Source organism: Puma concolor, chromosome E2 (genome assembly GCF_028749965.1).
Source record: "Puma concolor isolate L17-30 chromosome E2, mPumCon1.1.hap2, whole genome shotgun sequence".
NCBI lineage: Eukaryota > Metazoa > Chordata > Mammalia > Carnivora > Felidae > Puma > Puma concolor.
The window spans coordinates 2,343,724-2,360,717 of NC_141681.1; the positions used below are offsets into that span (position 1 = coordinate 2,343,724).

General features: G+C 50.7%; 1 protein-coding gene across 6 annotated transcripts in view; it reads right to left on the reverse strand.

Annotated features, from left to right (window-relative positions):
- The window catches only part of BANP (BTG3 associated nuclear protein), a 113,534-nt gene that overhangs the window by 59,240 nt on the left and 37,300 nt on the right, over positions 1–16,994 (reverse strand). For 4 of the 6 annotated variants that reach the window (XM_086688726.1, XM_025920469.2, XM_086688724.1 and 1 more), the window contains exons 5-6: positions 2,239–2,355; positions 401–576 (exon numbers count right to left, since the gene is read on the reverse strand). In XM_086688726.1, the coding sequence (XP_086544852.1) occupies positions 401–576; positions 2,239–2,355 (293 nt within the window). The remainder of the gene's footprint in view (positions 1–400; positions 577–2,238; positions 2,356–16,994) is intronic. The other 2 variants (XM_025920475.2, XM_086688727.1) reach the window with 1 other exon arrangement.

Genomic DNA, 16,994 nt, shown 5'->3' on the forward strand with positions numbered 1-16,994 from the left:
CACAGATCGCGACGCGTGAAACCGCTCACGGAACGCACGCAGCCACCGCACCAACACCGCTGAAGTTGACGGAATGGCAGTGTGGGTGCAGCAGTGCGTCTGTCGGGGCTCCGGCCATCAACCTCATGATCGCCAGGAGGTGCCCCGCGCCAGGAGGGAGGATCGGACCGCACGTCGGTGGCCTGGGAAAAGATCCAAACTCAAAACCCAAAGCACAATGGCTACTGCACATGGACCGCGTGTGCACCGCCGTAAAGTCGGAAAACCATCAAGCTGGACTATTGTGTTAAGGTAGGGACCGCACGACTTTCCTGAAAAGCAAAAAACACACAGAACAGAACAGAACAGAACGCTGTACCTACTGCCATTCAGGCAAAGGAAAGAAGCTTTGCAGGCGCACCTTCCGAGTTCAGGGTGATGAGGGTGACGTTGTTCCCAATGTTCTGACTTCCCGACTGTCCACAGTTGGAGACGGAGTCGCTGGCCTCGGACCCGCTCTCCCCGTCCTCGTTGTGGCTGTCATCCTGACCCGGCACCTTCACCACAATGGTGTTCTGCCGTCTCCCGGGCACCGCGCTGAGCGGGAAACAAAAACACCAGCCGATGTTGTGAGAGCAGCACAAGCAACGAGCAGAGACTAGCGCTGAAGCCGCCGCGTGCTTCTTTCCTCCACTCATCAGAGAACCTAACTGCACGAGGCGGCAGCTCGCGAGTCTTCCCACACCGCTCTCTCTACTCGGGGGAACAGCGACCGAATCGCACGAAATGGTCTGGGGTTGGAAGAAACTGTGTGAAACGTAAAAGTCGACAAACGTGTTCGTGTCGCAGAAGAAGTAAAACCACAACCCACGGTGACTCAAGGCCTAGAAGGCGGCTCTCTGATCGTGGAGGTGCTCCCACAAAATGGCGGCACTTGAGTGAGAGCAACTGTTAGGGCTGTGTCATGGGAAAGACTCATCGGAGAGCAAGTGTGCCTGGAGACTTCCATTGACCCAATCCACTCCACGCTGGTAGACCTTCTAGAAGGGACTCAGCCTTTGTTAACCAAGTCAACACTCCTAACTATTCTCACCAACAAAAACCACTGAAGCGGGTCTGAAAAGCCAGTCGAGACTCTCCCAGAGGATGTTCTCACCACTAAAGGGGGCCTGCTATGGAGCAGTAAGAAACTGCCAGAGAAACAGGGCACAAGCCGCCAGCTCCAAAAAAGGCTCAAAACATACGTCTTTGTTACCTGGAGACAAGCTACTTGCCTCTACCGCGCCCCTCGCCACATCCCTTCGTGGGGACTGCTAAGCACCGAGAAGGGGGACGAAGCCCAAGGTCCCCGTTCACAAAGACAAAAACATGCTTCCGACCGTGGTCGTGCCGCAGGCTGGGGCGCCAGCTCCTGAACTCGATCCCGCAGCAGCCTGGCCAAGCTCCCTCCTGACCCCGCCTCCCAGATCCCCAGATCTCCTCAGCCTGAGCGTCAACAACTCTTCTCCCGCCACCCGCCACGGCAGGCCCGCGGCACAGCCAGGCCCTGGGAGCCTGGGCTCGGACAATAAAGACAACGGGACAGAGCTGGGGCAGGAACAACCTGCGGAGGGCACTGAGAGAAAAAGGCAAACAGAACGCTGTGAACACGCTGACGGAAACAATAAGCAAAGCCACCGTCTCGGGGCAGGTCGCCAGGAAGAGCGGAGCCCAGACTGCCGGGCAGGGCCGTCCACAGCACGCTTCCCCGTCACACGATGCCTCTTACGCACCCTTATTTCCGACCAAGGTTACAGTTCCAGTGTCTCAAGAGAAAAAGGTGGGAGAAGAAAATCATCACCTGGAAATGCCTTCATCGCTTAGCAAACTCAATAGAAGGTGTCTGCTGGGCTGACACGCTGCTGTACAGACAGACAGACAGACAGACAGACACACGTGAGGAAGTGGTGGTCGAGGGAGGAGGGCACAAGCTCCACCGGCTGCTGTGGAAACACAGAGCCATCTCCCCACTGGGCACGTGAGCACTGGACACAGAAGTTCCCGGTGCGTCCCCCCTTAACACGTCCCCTTCTCCAGCTGACACACCAGGACCTGGGCCTGCACGCAGCACGGCCCTTGCCCACCACAAACAACTGTGGGCCGCGCCTGCTGGGCTCGACCGACCAGCTGTGCCCGGCTCAGGACGTGGAGTGGCTCTCGAGGGGACTCATCGCGGTGGCAGTGGCAGTGAAAGGCGGGGTTGGTGTGGTGGCTACTGACTTGCTAACGGTACTTTCCAGGGGGTCCGGTGCCCTGTTGCCCAAGGGTTCTTCCATCTTGGCTACAATGGCGCTCTGCCGATCACTGTTGAGTATTACTGTAGTCTGGGGGACGGCGCTAGGGAACAAAAGAATCACAAAGAAAAAGAAGACCTTAAAACAACAACATTCATTGTCAGAATACACAAGAGTAATTCAATACACTCAGCATCCAATGACCTGCGCTACGGGAGGGAGGGGGCCCCACACAGAAGTCACGTTTAAAGTGATTTACTGTCTACACCGGGCATAGGATAGACCAGAGGTGGACTGTTTTGTCGAGAGCTTACCACCCCTCGCTGCTAGTATGCTTAGTTGAGTTGAGATCAGAGTATTTACACCTTTACACAGAAGGGAGCCAAAGGCCACAGGTGACAGTGAGGCTCCCGAAGTAGCATGTCTGCGTGAAACTCAGCTGGTATTTTCACTCGTCCCATCCCAAGGAATGCCTGCACGGCAGCCCAGGCTTTCAGAACCACACGTATCGACACGATTCCGAAATGTTAGCTCCGGAAGGACAGGGGCAAACACGACAGAAGGACTGTGGGCAAAAACACCTGACATTTATCACCTCCAGCTTCTACTAGGGGAGTGTGTGGACCACACACAGGGCTTTGCTTTGAAGGAAAGCGATTCCACAAAAGAACGGAGCCCCTAGGAGGGGACCTTCCTCGAGGTGGCGCTGTGAGTTTAAGCAGCAGCCAGCAGCTTATCCCACCAAGGTTCCCCAGGAGACTGCTCGGTCATTCATCTTCTGGCCACAGGAAGTGCGAGCACGCTCTCAGGAGGCTGCAGGGCCAGAGAGCACCGGAAATGCACGGCAAGGCCACCTGAGCACGGGTCGTTCTTAAATTTCACGACTCTGGGAGAACCACTGCTCTCACGTGAGAAAACCTCATGTAACCAAAAGCACGTAAGAAAACGTAGCCCCGTGTCAGAGCGACACGGCTGTTAAACGCCCCCTCCCAAAATCAGGGTCACAAATGGCACCATCTCATGTCCGAGTAAATCGCAGGACCGTGAGGTGTCTTCTAAAATAAAAGCATAATCAATAGCATTTCATTCAAAACTCTGTATTTTCAGCGATTCTGTTTGTTCTCTGGTGACACCTAAAGTAACCCACCAAATCCTTACAACCTGTCCGCAGGCAGGCCTCACAAGTGACATAGGTGACCTTCGACTCGGTACTGCGGCCACCCACAGGCTTTGAAGATTTCAGCTTCCCTCTTTCAAAACAGGAGATGAACGGTTTGTATGCACTGGGTATTCTCCTGAAGTATGTCCCGTGGGGCACTGCTCCCTGCTCCCTCCACCCCAGGATCCTACGTGCATGCACCTGTCTCCTCTCCACTCCTCCCTGAGCAACTAACCAGGATGACCCTGCGGGGTGACAACAGTTCCCTAATGAGAATTCACAATGGACAGGAGCACAGTAGAGGTCTCAGAAGTCCTGGAGAAAAAAGATTAAAATGTATTCATGGCACCAGCTGGCAAATTGTTTGAGTAAATGTACCTTTTCTCCTTAACGATTCTTGTTAAGATCAAGGAAACGATGTTCTGAAGCAACCGGCTTCAATGTGAAGAGGCACCCTAGATGTACCCCAAGACTTTCGGGGGGTTCCCGGGTGTGGGCAGCTCTCACGATGTCAACGTCCCAGTCCTCACCTTGCACAATGTACTATTTTCCAAAAATGTTTCCCTTGAGAGAGCACCCTCGTCAATGTGTCTGTTCTCTTTCACAAAGCCCCTTTCCCACCCTGAAACAAAAGGACGTGAATGTGGGATGCGGGGACCCCAGGAGGGAACACGAGGCCACTCTGAGACACCAGGCGGGGCGTGAAGAGTCTACGCCTCCGCTGACCGACCAAGCACCGCTGGGTGAGTTACTGGGTTACCATTCCTTGTTCTCAACGAAACTGACGGAGGACCAAGGGACCTTTTTCAGCTCACAGATAATCAGAAGTAGTTCTTGATGACGGTGTACAAAGACCATAACGACCTGAGGAGCTGAGAGGCGCCTCTGCCCTCATGGGAACCAAGTTTCTCAGCACTCAAAACTTTAAAAACTACCAAGGGAAGCAGGACCAAGGCCGAACCCTGTCTCACCTTGAGTGATAAGTCATTATCATCCATGGATTCAAGAATTAACTAAATCTAAAGCCCCATCCATCTCAAAAACACACTCATGACACCGAATTATTAAAAATCAGTCACACAAGTAACACACGTAAGCTGTTCTGTTCAGCTACGCACTAGTGACCGTAATAAGAACTCAGCCAAAAGAGCTGAGCCCTGTGGCTACGGGAAACACAGGTCCCAGCTGCAATTTCTATCCACGTGTCCGCTGCAAAGGAGGACTACGTCAGCCTGGTGGATGAGGTAAACTGCAGGGCGGGGCACGAACTTCCAAAACGCAGAAGGAATAGGGTGAAATTCAACTGTGGAAAGCTTATTCATGGGATGCTTTTAAACGGGTAATAGTATTCATACCATAACGGAAACATTGAAGAAAACAATGAATGCATTCTGTTTTTAAATATCAAGGTCACAATATGCCAGAAATTATACCCTTTCAACTAATGCAATGTACTTGTATCGACCTCAAATCGTATAAGAAGAATGTTTCATTTTTCAAAAATTAAGGAACATCCATATCACACGAGTAAGAATGCAATCGTCATCTGAGGGCTGATTATAGGAAAAGTGCCACAAGAATGTAAATGTCTTGCCTGGGCTGAGTTACAGTCCCCAATTATGCAATCAGATACCGATGTGCATCTGCTGTGAAGCAATTCTGCAGATGGATTCGAAGTCCCAACTGGCTGACGTTAAATTAACCAGACGGGAGACTACCCTGAATGGACCTGGCCTGATCAGGAGAGCCCTTCCAGAGGAGGTTTAGGCATTCTGTCCCTGGTGTTGGAGACGCCGGACAGCTCTTGCCAGCTGATCCCCATCTCCCCTTCCCGCCTACCTGCCCTAGACTTCAGGCGTGCTTGGCTACCCCCACAACCGTAAGCCAACTCCATATAACAAATCCTTTCCAGGGTGTGCTGGTGCACTGTGTGTGTGTGTGTGTGTGTGTGTGAGATCTCTCTCTCTCTCTCTCTCTCTCTCTCTCTCTCTCTCACACACACACACACACACACGGGTGCAAACATATCCCCTACAGGTTCTGCTGTGAAATAACTATAGAAGTAATAGAAGTACCACATCAAGTCCTAGGTCCCCGGTGGCGACATCCCATAAAGCCTGCAGTACAGCATCAGAAGCAGGAAGTCAACACTGGGACGCTTCCGTCAACGCGACAGCAGTCCTCGCTCGGACTCCGCCGCCAGTTTCTGTGCGCACGTGTGCACGCGTGTGCGGTTGTGCACGGATCAACCCCACGTGACCGTGCCGCCACCGTGCCACCGCTAACGAGCAGCGGCCTCATGCTGCCCCTTTAGACACATCTGGCCTCCCAGCCCCACCCGTCCCCCAGCAAGTGCTAACCTGCTCTCCATCTACGGTCCTCACATTTCGAGAATATTACAGACGTGGAATCAAACAGCTCATGAGCTTGGAAACTGGCTTTCTGTACTCAGCGGAAGCCCCAGATCATCCAAGGGGCAGAGCTACCACCGGTTCAACCGGCGTCATTGCTGCGCAGCTTCCCACGGCACAGGGGTCTGTGAACCTTTAACTCCAGAAGGGCATCTGGGGTACTGGCAGGTTTGGGCTCTTACAAATACGCTGCCACGGACATCCCCGTAGAAGTCGTGAACCTAAGTTTTCATCTCTCTGGGAGAAATGCCCAAGAATGTGACTGCTGGGCCCTACGGTAAGTACACGTTTAGCTTTACAAAAAACACCGCCAGACTTTTCCAGAATGGCTGTACCTTTCACGTTCCCACCAACAAGGGATGAGAAATCCAGTTTCTCCGCATCCTCGCCAGCATTCGGTGCTTTTCGCCATTCTGACAGACGTGGAACGACACTCGGTGTGGTTTGGACTCGCGTTTCCCTGACGACTAATAGTCACGTGCCCATTCACCACCCAGATCTCCTCTTTGGCAACATACCTGTTCGAGTCTCCTGCCCGGTTTCTAACCGGGCTTTTTTCCTACAGGTGAGTGTGCCGTCGGTCCCTGCCAGGTGCGTGGCGAACCAGCATGCCCTTCCCATCTGCAGCCTGACTCTCCGTCCTCCTCACCGGTCTTCGTGGAGCGGAACCTGGTGATTTCCATCATGTCTGATACCTCCTTTTCCACGGGTAGTGCTTTCACTGTCAAGTCTGGGGGTCTGAGCCGGGCCTCGGGCCCCAAACACTGTCCCCTACGTCTTCATCTACAGGTATTACAGTTTTATATTTAAACGTGTGCTCCAGTTACAATTAGTTTTTGTTCCAGGTATGATGGGACACCGAGGTTCATCTCACTTGTTCTGCCCGGGGATGTCCAAGTGCCCTGGCTCGTGTGTTGAAAGGCTGCCCTGCCCCACTGGTCTTCGACCCTCTGTCAAAGCTCAGCGGGGCTATTTCTAGGCTCTATGTTCCAATGATCAATTTGTCTCTCCCTCAGTCATTTTGTTTTCTTTTTTTAAGTGTATTTTTATTTATTTTGAAAGAAAGATAAAGAGCAAGTGGGGGAGGGGTGAGAGACAGAGACAGAGAATCCCAAGCAGGCTCCGCAATGTCAGCGTAGAGCCTGACACGGGGCTCAAACCCGTGAACCCGTGAGATCACGACCTGAGCCAAAATCAAGAGTTTGGCATCCAAGTTGACGGAACCATCCAGGCGCCCCAATCGTTTTGTTTTCTAAAAACTATATGCTCAACTCATTCTTTGGCAATGTTAAATCGTTTTCTATACCCTTACCTATAACCATATGTTGGTTTGTTTTTTAAGTTCTTATTAAATAAAAACCAAAATTAAGTAAAAGGGAAAAGGGTAGACTCATAGACTGTCCTGTTTTAATTCTAAGATTATGCTAATCGCCCAAGTTGTATACTCTTGGGTAAAACAGGATCATTCAGAAGCAAAAAATGCTCTGTGACGTGGCCCAGTGACCTGTGACCGGGGGGGCACAAGAATCACTCACCCGTGTGCAGTGACTGAGCAAAGGGCCCTCAGGCACTCCCCCCAGGAGAGTCAGGGCAGGCAGGACTGCCCCCAGGGCTCCGTGTGGAAGGAGACACCCAATCCTCAAAGCGGGAGAGGGCACCACAGCACCTTCCCTGCGTGGATCAGCAGACCACCGCATGGACCAGCTAATAACGTGCCCAGGCCCACACAGCCAAGCTAGATTTGAGCCCAAATTCTCAAGCAGCAAAGGGGACATTCAAACCAAAACCAACATAGGAATGGTCCATAACCCACTACTCTTTGAACACCGTAATTTCCTGGGGAAACTAGGGGCTGCCCCCAGAGAGCCCACAGTTATTTTTTGTGTTTTTTAACCATTTTCCAAGTGACTCTGATGGGTGCTGATGATTTAAAACAACAGGGGCATCTGGGTGGCTCCGTCAGTTAAGCATCTGACTTTGGCTCAAGTCACGATCTCACAGTTTGTGGGTCCGAGCCCCTGTCGGGCTCTGTGCTGACGGCTCAGAGCCCGGAGCCTGCTTCGGATTCTGTGTCTCCCTCTCTCTCTTCCCTCCTCTGCTCACGCTGTCTCTCTCTCTCAAAAATAAACATCAAAATAAATAAAACAACAAAACTGCACACACACACACAACCCCACAGAAGAGGCACAGACCTGCTGTGTCCACGGGCCCCACACGGCACTCACCCACTACATGGCTCGCTCACTACAGATTAGCTTGGTACGAGGCAGCCCCTGCACAGGGGCCTTTCTGTCCATTTTCTGAAGGACAGACCCCAACTGCCTCGGCGAGTGCTCAGTATACAGTCAAGCCCGTGTGTATAAGATGTGAATGAATTCGAGAACGATTCTGAGTTAGTTCAGTCCTCTAGACTCCATGGTCTCGTGTCGCGAAAAGAAAAGAGACCAAGACTCATGAGCCAGAAGAGAAACTTAGGAAGACGATGCCCACGGGACGGCCTAGCGCACTGTCACCCACGGAGGGCGGGGCGACCTAGAGTTCTGTGCGCTCACCAGCGTGAGCCCCGCACGCACCACAAGGCCTGGCTGACGGTACCCCCTGGTGAACAAGAAGCCTTAATAGGATCGGGTTTTTAAACCTCACAGGGTTGGTGGGGCATCTGGGTGGCTCAGTCGGTTCAGCGTCAGACCTCGGCTCAGCGTCATGATCTCATGGTTCCTCAGATGGAGCCCGCGCGGGGCTCCGCACTGCCAGCCCAGAACCTGCCTGGGACTCTCTGTCTCCCCTCTCTCCGCCCCTCCCCTGCGCATGCACATGCGTGCACTCTCTCTCTCTCTCTCTCTCGTTCTCGCTCTTGCCCTCTTTCTAATAAACCAAAACCAAAACCAAACCCCTCGCGGGGTTGCTGAGGGTCAAAGAACCCAAGCGCTCATATGCATGACCTCTCTCACAGCAATCTTCATATACTGTCTTATTCCCGCTGTACTGATGAGGAAGCTGGGCAAGGGTAAGAATTTGCCCAAGGTCTCACCCCTTAGAGGTGACAGAGCCTGTCACCAAGCACCTCTCAAGCTCTTAGCCACTTGTTAGCCAAGACCAGAAATACTCCTTTATTTCTGTTAGCCTTTCAGTGTTGCATATTTTCACTGTTTCATTCCGATGGCTTTACAACAAAGTATCTTCAGCTTTCAGAGATGTCATGGCAGACATTTTCCAAGCTATGCTTACAAAGTGACCTTCAACTTCTCTTCTGTTTCAGGAAATCGCTTTGTGACCGTGTTAAAAGTCTCTGTACTCATATTTTAAAACATCAACATCTCTGTCCCCTTAGCTCATCGTTCACACAAAATGGACCATCATTTGAATATACGCCAAGGGGCTCTATTGAAGTCTATGCAAAAAACCTAACAAACCGCCAAAATAAAAGACCTGAAAAAAAATCTTGAAAACCGTAGGTAAAAAGTTTTAAAACATCATTTTAAAAGTGGTGTTTGCCACTTTTTATTACAAAGGAAAACGGAAAACAAGCTGGTTTGAGCCTGAGAGTCTGAGGACCACAGAGTGGCCGGTGCAGGTGGGCACACGGAGAGGGGGAGGGGCAGGGGTACGCAGGACAAAGACCAGCCAACACTGGGGACGAGCTCAGCATGTAGTGTGCAAAGAGAAACACACACACTCGGGCAAAGAGGACAAAGAGGACAAAATGACGTCAAGCCAGGTGGACCCAGAGTCTGCAAATATTCTTTGGAAGAGCCCGATGTCAGAGCTACATAAACTCAGAGAACTTTACAGAAACTCTAACTCTGGGGTGCCTGGGTGGCTCAGTTGGTCGAGGGTCTGACTCTGGATTTTGGCTCAGGTCAGGATCCCAGCGTCCTGGGATCGAGTCCCCCATCGGGCTCCGCGCTAAGCGGAGATTCTCTCCCTCCCTCTGCCCCTCTTCCCTCACTTGCATGCGCACTCTCTCTAGATTAAAAAATTTGAAGAAAGAAAGAAAGAAAGAAAGAAAGAAAGAAACTCTAACTCTGAACTAGCTAAAACCTCATACAGATTTCAGTGGCTTATGATCATATTCCGAATGTACACACAGACACACACGTGCACTTGCACACACCCAAAACTTACGTTGTGTCCTCACAAAGAGATGGCAAAAGAGATTAATGTTTGGAGCCGGCTGAAGCCAAAGGAAACAGCATGCTGATTCGGGTCTGAAGCTGTTGCCAGCTCAGAGGGGATGGCCGCCATCAACTAGCCAGTCTGCTGTGGAAATGGTGGGGCAGGGGGGTAGCCTCCCTCCCTACCCAAGAATTTTAGTGCACTGGGCTTAACCCAAGAGAATGCCTCTACGTTTGCTTCCTTGCAGAATGGGGTGCCCTGGGGAAGTCAGGTTTGTATGAACCCGTTTCCAGCTCCTAATCACCAAGGAAAACGTTCACAAGCACTGACTGCACTCGCTCCAGGAAATAAACCAACGGCGAACAAGTCTGATCAATCGATGGCGACACACCCACGGACGTTCACTGCTGGGGGGACGCAGACACCCATCACCAAACGACCGCAGGACAGAGAAGAACGTCCACGACTAGGTTCTCTGCCCACATCGTACTTCACGCAGGCAGGTGCTGAGAGCACGACCATCCTAGAAGAGACTGACTTATACGCCCAAAGGAAATCCTCTGAATACTCCTTCCCCTAGGAAGTGCTGACGCTCAGTGAGTGACAGCCAGGCTCCGGGCACGGGAGAGACGCCCCGACCTCAGGGTGTCCCGTTCTGTGCCCCGTGCTAACCTTCGAGGGTGAGGCAAGACCGCACCTTCACGCAACGCCGCCCCTCCCCGTGCAAGGCGGGCAGCTCAGGTGTGGCTTCTCTTCACACAGTAACGTTCAGCTTTGTGCTCTGTGGCCGAGGGAGGAGGGACCTGCCAGAACATCAAAAAGATGTGGGCCACGTCCCTGCCTCCCTCGCACCCACAGAGGAGCCTCACCGGGCCACATTCCTCTGCCGGCCGGTCCTTCTGCCGTTCAAAGTAACTACTCGTAAAGTTCAGGGGAAATCTGAGATACTCATCTTCTCATTTTTGTGAATTATCTCAAAGACTCTCAACAAAGCAAGCTAGCAAAAATCTCGAGTAATTCCACGTTCTACTCATAAGAAAACAGGTACAGATTCTCCAACTCCACAGACACGTGCTCCCTCAGCACGCACTCTCCCACGGGCGCTCAGAGGCACGCTCCTGCACGGCACACGGGAACCGGGGTCGTAATAAAACGAACGGTGTGTGAAGTGTACTTACACACACCCAACTGTCTAAACCGTCCAGCAGCCAGCCTCAGACTTCCGTGACAGCAAACCTGGTGGGAGCAGAAGCAGGGGCACCGCCCTTAGTTAAAACGGTAAAACCAGACACCCCGAGGTCCTCACGTCCCAGAGCAGCAGGGGGGCTCGTGGCCACCACGGGCCCCTGCCCCCTGTGCACAGGGTGGTCCTATCTCGGGCAGCCACTAGGCAGCCAAGCTACATTCCCTTCGGAGCAAGCACGGCCCTGGGACCAGTGCTCACGGATGAGATGTAAACAGGAGAGGGGCCAGCATTTTTAGGAGCAGAACGTGCCAACCTGCAACAGTCAGCCCACGAATCTGGAGGATTCTTTACCGCAGTTCAAGTCACCCAACCGACGTACCAAGTGTTCGACCTTCACTGAAATTTGTTTCGTGGAGTTAGTTCTGTTCTTTACAGACTCAAGACTAAAAAGTCATAAAAACCAGGATCCAAAAAAGTATCCTTAGGGATAAGAACAAATGAGCATTAAAAACTGCTTCCCAATATCTAATGAAATGAACAAGTTCCTGGGGCGCCTGGGCGGCTCAGTCGGTTGGGCGTCCGACTTCGGCTCGGGTCATGATCTCACGGTCCGTGAGTTCGAGCCCCACATCGGGCTCTGTGCCGACAGCCCGGAGCCTGGAGCCTGCTTCGGATTCTGTGTCTCCCTCTTTCTCTGCTCCTCCCCCGCTCATGCTCTGTCTCTGTCTCAAAAATAAATAAAAACATTAAAAAAAACAAAAAAACAAAACACGAACAAGTTCCAGCGTGAAAACCACACCCCCAAATAAGCAGCTGCCACAGAGAAACAGGGATAACCTAATGCAGCAAACGTCGACCACGAGCTGCTTCAGAGGAGGGCTGGTTCTAAGCCTGCCTCCGCTCCCCAAGAAGCCACACTTGCACCGTAACGGAGCCCTCTGACTGCAAGCCGTCAGTCCCAAACCAGAAGGGCACATTGGTTGGGAACGCAGATCCTTTCTTCTTCCCAAGGAGCTACAGGAAAATGGCTACCGGACAAGAACTGCTAGGAGGAAAAGCCGGACAACAGGAGGGACCCCCAGGGGGAGCAGGGGGACACAGAGCCGCGAGGGACACCACAGCGGTGAGATTCCGGATGCTCAGATCCTGTCTCTGCCGCCACTTTCCAATACAGGAGACGGCGGACTGGAGGACTGGTGTGGGGAGGACGCAAGACGAGCCTGGAGCGCCTTGTGTGCCAGAAAGGAAGGAAGTGCTCAAAACAAACCAAAATGACTAGCGGGGAGGGAGTGTCCAAGGACACAGAAGCCACAGCAGAGCAGTCTCAGCCACAGAAGCTGGAACATTTGAGCAGCAAAACAAAAGAGTACTGGATTCCAACCCAAAGCGTAAAATAAATACCCGTGAGTCCACACTGATACAAACGAGTGACAATCAAACGGGGAGGAAGAGAGAAACCTCCCGTGCAGTACAGTAACAACATACCCAAGAGGTGCAGCAGAACTTCCCACTCTTTCACTTGGGGCGCCTGGGTGGCTCAGTCAGTGGAGCGTCCGACTTCGGCTCAGGTCATGATCTTGCGGTTCATGGGTTCGAGCCCCGCGTCGGGCTCTGTGCCGACAGCTCGGAGCCTGGAGCCTGCTTCCGATCCTGCATCTCCCTCTCTCTCTGCCCCTCCCCCGCTCGTGTGCTCTCTCTCTCAAAAATGAATGTAAAAAAAAAAAAAAACAACTAGAAATTAAAAAAAAAAAAAAAAAAAGAACTCCACACTCTTTCATTTGGAGCTGAGCTCAGTGATGTCCAGTGATGTCCTTCCCAAGAGCACAGGGGGCAGAGAAGGGGGGCAGTTGGAACTTGACAGGGGAGGAATCTGACCAACGCAACCTCAGCCCAGTGATCCAAGACCACACCAGCAGACAGAAGTCACGGAGCCAGCACGCACCCTGGAGAAGGTGTGATGAGAATGGCACTTCGCCTCTGGGGGCTGCCTCTCAGACTTCGGCAACCCCAGGCTCATCAGGAGAAAAGCAACAGACAAATCCCAAGTGAGGGACAATCTATAAAACACCTGACCAATACTCCTCAAAAAATTATAAAAACCAGGTCTGTGAGATTATCACACACCAAAGGAGCCCAAGAAGACACAGCAACTAAATGCGATGTGGACCTACAGACATTTGAAAGGTAATACGTGAGTGACGCCTGGGTGGCTCACTCGGTTAAGCATCCGACCTCGGCTTCTGTCAGCCCAGGTCGCGATCTCACGGTTCGCGGGTTCGAGCCCCGCGTCGTGCTCTGTGCTGACAGCTCAGAGCTTGGAGCCTACTTCTGATTCTGTCTCCCTCTCTCTCTGCCCTCCCCTACGAGCACTGTCTCTCAAAAATGAATAAAAACGTTAAAAAAAATTGTTTAAATAAAAAAATAAAAAATACGCCAATACTATGAAAAAGTATTATGTTAACAAATTCCAGGATTTAGACAAAAACAAAGTCCTTGGAGAATACAAATTAAATAACAGTGACTCAAAAAGTTCCACGTTTATCAAAGTTCTGTATTTATTAAAGAAACTGAATTCATAATTCACTGGCAAACTGGATCAAATATTTAAGGAAGAAATAAAACTAACCATACAGAAACATTATCAGAAAACAGACAAGAGAAGGCTTCCCAAACCATTTTTTTAAGTTTTTTTATGTTTGTTTATTTTTCAAAGAGCCAGAGGATGAGCGGGGGAGGGGCGGAGAGGGAGAGGGAGACCCAGAATCCGAAGCAGGCTCCGGGCTCCGAGCCGTCAGCACAGAGCTCAATGCGGGGCTCGAACTCATGAACCATGAGATCATGACCCGAGCCAAGTCAGACACTTAACCGACTGAGCACGCAGGCAGCCCTCCCAGATAAATTTTTGAGACTAGCATCACCCTAGTAACAAAGACAGGTCAAGAAAGAAAACTATAGACTAGCATACCCCATGAAAACAGATGCAAAAACCTTTAACTACATGTTAGCAAGTCGGTCCAAAAATACATAAAAAGGGTAACATGCTATGACCATCAGGTTTATTATGACAGAAATGCAAGGCTGGTTTAGCATTTGAAATCAATCAGTATAACTCACTGCAACAACAGAATCAAAAAGAAAAACCACATAATCATCTCAAGAAGATACAGAAAGAGCACGTGAACATTCAATTCAATGCCTGCTCACAGTAAAAACTCTCATGAAATCAGGAATAGAACTTCATCAACCTGATAAAGAGCATCTGCAAAAGATTTACAGCCAACACCACACTTAACGGTGGAAGACTGGATGCTTTCACTCGGAGATCAGAAATGAAGTAAAAGTACAAAAAGAAAAAAAAATTACACGCTGAAATGAGAGATCCTATCCATGGAGCAGACAGGGTGCCTGGGTAGCTCAGTCGGTTAAGCACCCAACTCTTGATTTTGGCTCAGGTCATCATCTCAGGGTTCTTGAGTTCAAGCCCTGCTTTGGCCTCTGCGCTGAGTGTGGAGCCTACTTGGGATTCTCTGTCTCCCTCTCTCTGGCCCTCTTCCCCCACACTCTCTCTCAAAAAAAAGAAATGCTAGAGAAATTTGATGACAAGTAAAACTCTCTTTATATATGTAAAAAACATACATGACCACAAATACTTCCCTTTATCTTAAGTCCTACAGCAAAGCTACTAAAACAAAATGAATTTAGAAACGATGCAGGATAAAGGTAAGTAGAGAAAACACAGTACCCTTCACGACAGCATCTGAAAGTATGGCGTACTTGGAGAAAACTTTAACAAAACGCGAGTAAGAGCTACGCACCGAAAACCAGAAGACTGCTGAGAAATTAAAGACCAGCGTAAGGGGAGACGTGCACCGTGTTCGTGGGTCCAAAGACTCCATGGCGTTGAGAGGGCAATTCTCTCCAAACTGACCTACAGATCCCAAGTGATGAGCTTTGTGCTATTCTACCACGAGAGAAGTACTCCAGATTAGCAGACGTGCGCGATCTATTAAAATGCTCGGCTGCACATTTAGGATCTGCGCTGCTTATCAGACTGTATCTGAGTCATCACATTAGGTTGATCATTCTGCCGGTTGTATGTGTGTAAACTGTGAGTTTTCCTTGGCTGGTACTCGGCCCTGACACGTACAGGGTACCCTCGTTAGGTCACTAAACGTGTGCGGCTGTACAAAGGAGTGTAAACAGTCGGCAAGAGAGATCATACGTCTACAAAGTTAAGTGGAAACATCAAAAAAAACTGAAAACTTGGTAAGGAAAGAACTAAAACCAGGCCCATCACGGCTAAAACCAAACCTTTTCTCATAATTCAAACAGCCCTATCTGGAGTCTCTCACATTCCAAAGCCTACGAAATGCTACGGTCCTGACTGAAGAGCTCAATGACCCAGAGCGGAAATGCTCTGAACACGGATGACCCCTCACCAGGACTGCAAGTGTCCCGAGAGACCCCAGGAAGGGACCTCTCTCTACCCAGAAGCCACGAAGGCTCAAAAAAATAGCCTTTCCACAAATATCCACCAACACTTAACACAAAAGGCCCTCTGGGAAATAAAACAGACTCAGCAGCCAGCATGGTAGAGGGAATTTAAATAATTTCTTGATCAATAATCAGCTTAGAGGAAAGGAAAGAAAATCATTTTCTTCCCTCAGGTGTCCCAGAGGACATATCTCTCTGAAGGAAAAGATTATCTCGAAAAGAAATCACTTGTATGTCTGAGTATTACAAAGAGGCCCCTGATTTACTCCGACTGTTTTAAAATTGTAGATGTAGGGGCGCCTGGGTGGCGCAGTCGGTTAAGCGTCCGACTTCAGCCAGGTCACGATCTCGCGGTCCGTGAGTTCGAGCCCCGCGTCGGGCTCTGGGCTGATGGCTCAGAGCCTGGAGCCTGTTTCCGATTCTGTGTCTCCCTCTCTCTCTGCCCCTCCCCCATTCATGCTCTGTCTCTCTCTGTCCCAAAAATAAATAAATGTTGAAAAAAAAAAAAAACTTTAAAAAAAAAAAAATAAATAAAATTGTAGATGTAGAAGCACACTAAAGTTTTAAAAGCACAAAAAAAAACTTTTCAAGCTTTAAAAATGAAAATCTGTTGTACGGCAATTACACCTCCATAAAAAACCATTTGTGCATAAAAAATAAAAACATCTTGCTTTTAAAAATAAGAGACAAGCATTTTTTTTTAATTAGTCAATGTGTAGTAACGTGTCCTGTTAATGAAAACCAACCCGGAGCACGAGGGTTTGAGCTGCTGACTCATCACACAGGCTGGCCCCGGAGGGCACCGGGGACAAGCGGGAATTCTCCCACTCCAGGTAGGCACCGTGCGGGCACCGTCCTGCCAGCTTCCCGGCGGTCATCAGCTAGGGCAGCAGCCGCAGCTCAGCAACGTCCTACTCACTGTGCTTTCTCCAAATGGCACGGTGTGGAGCTTCAATGAAGTGCAAAAGAGGAATTTCTACGCTGATCTGCATGAACGTCCCTATCCATACACCTGACCCCTGCAGCCCACATTCTAAAATTTTTTTTTTTAACGCTTATTCGCTCTTTGAGAGACAGAGACAGAGTGTGAGCAGGGCAGGGGGCAGGGAGAGAGGGAGACACAGAATCGGAAGCAGGCTCCGGGCTCTGAGCTGTCAGCACAAAGCCGGACGCGGGGCTCGAACTCACGAACTGTGAGATCATGACCTGAGCTGAAGTCAGACGCTTAACCGCTTAACTGACTAAGCCACCCAGGTGCCCCTGCAGCCCACATTCTAAAACGGAGGCCCTTCTGAAATGCGCAGAGGGCCTGCCACAGCTCCTCAAGGAGCACGTCAGCGGTCAGCCACTTCCAACGTCGACACCAACGTGAGAGG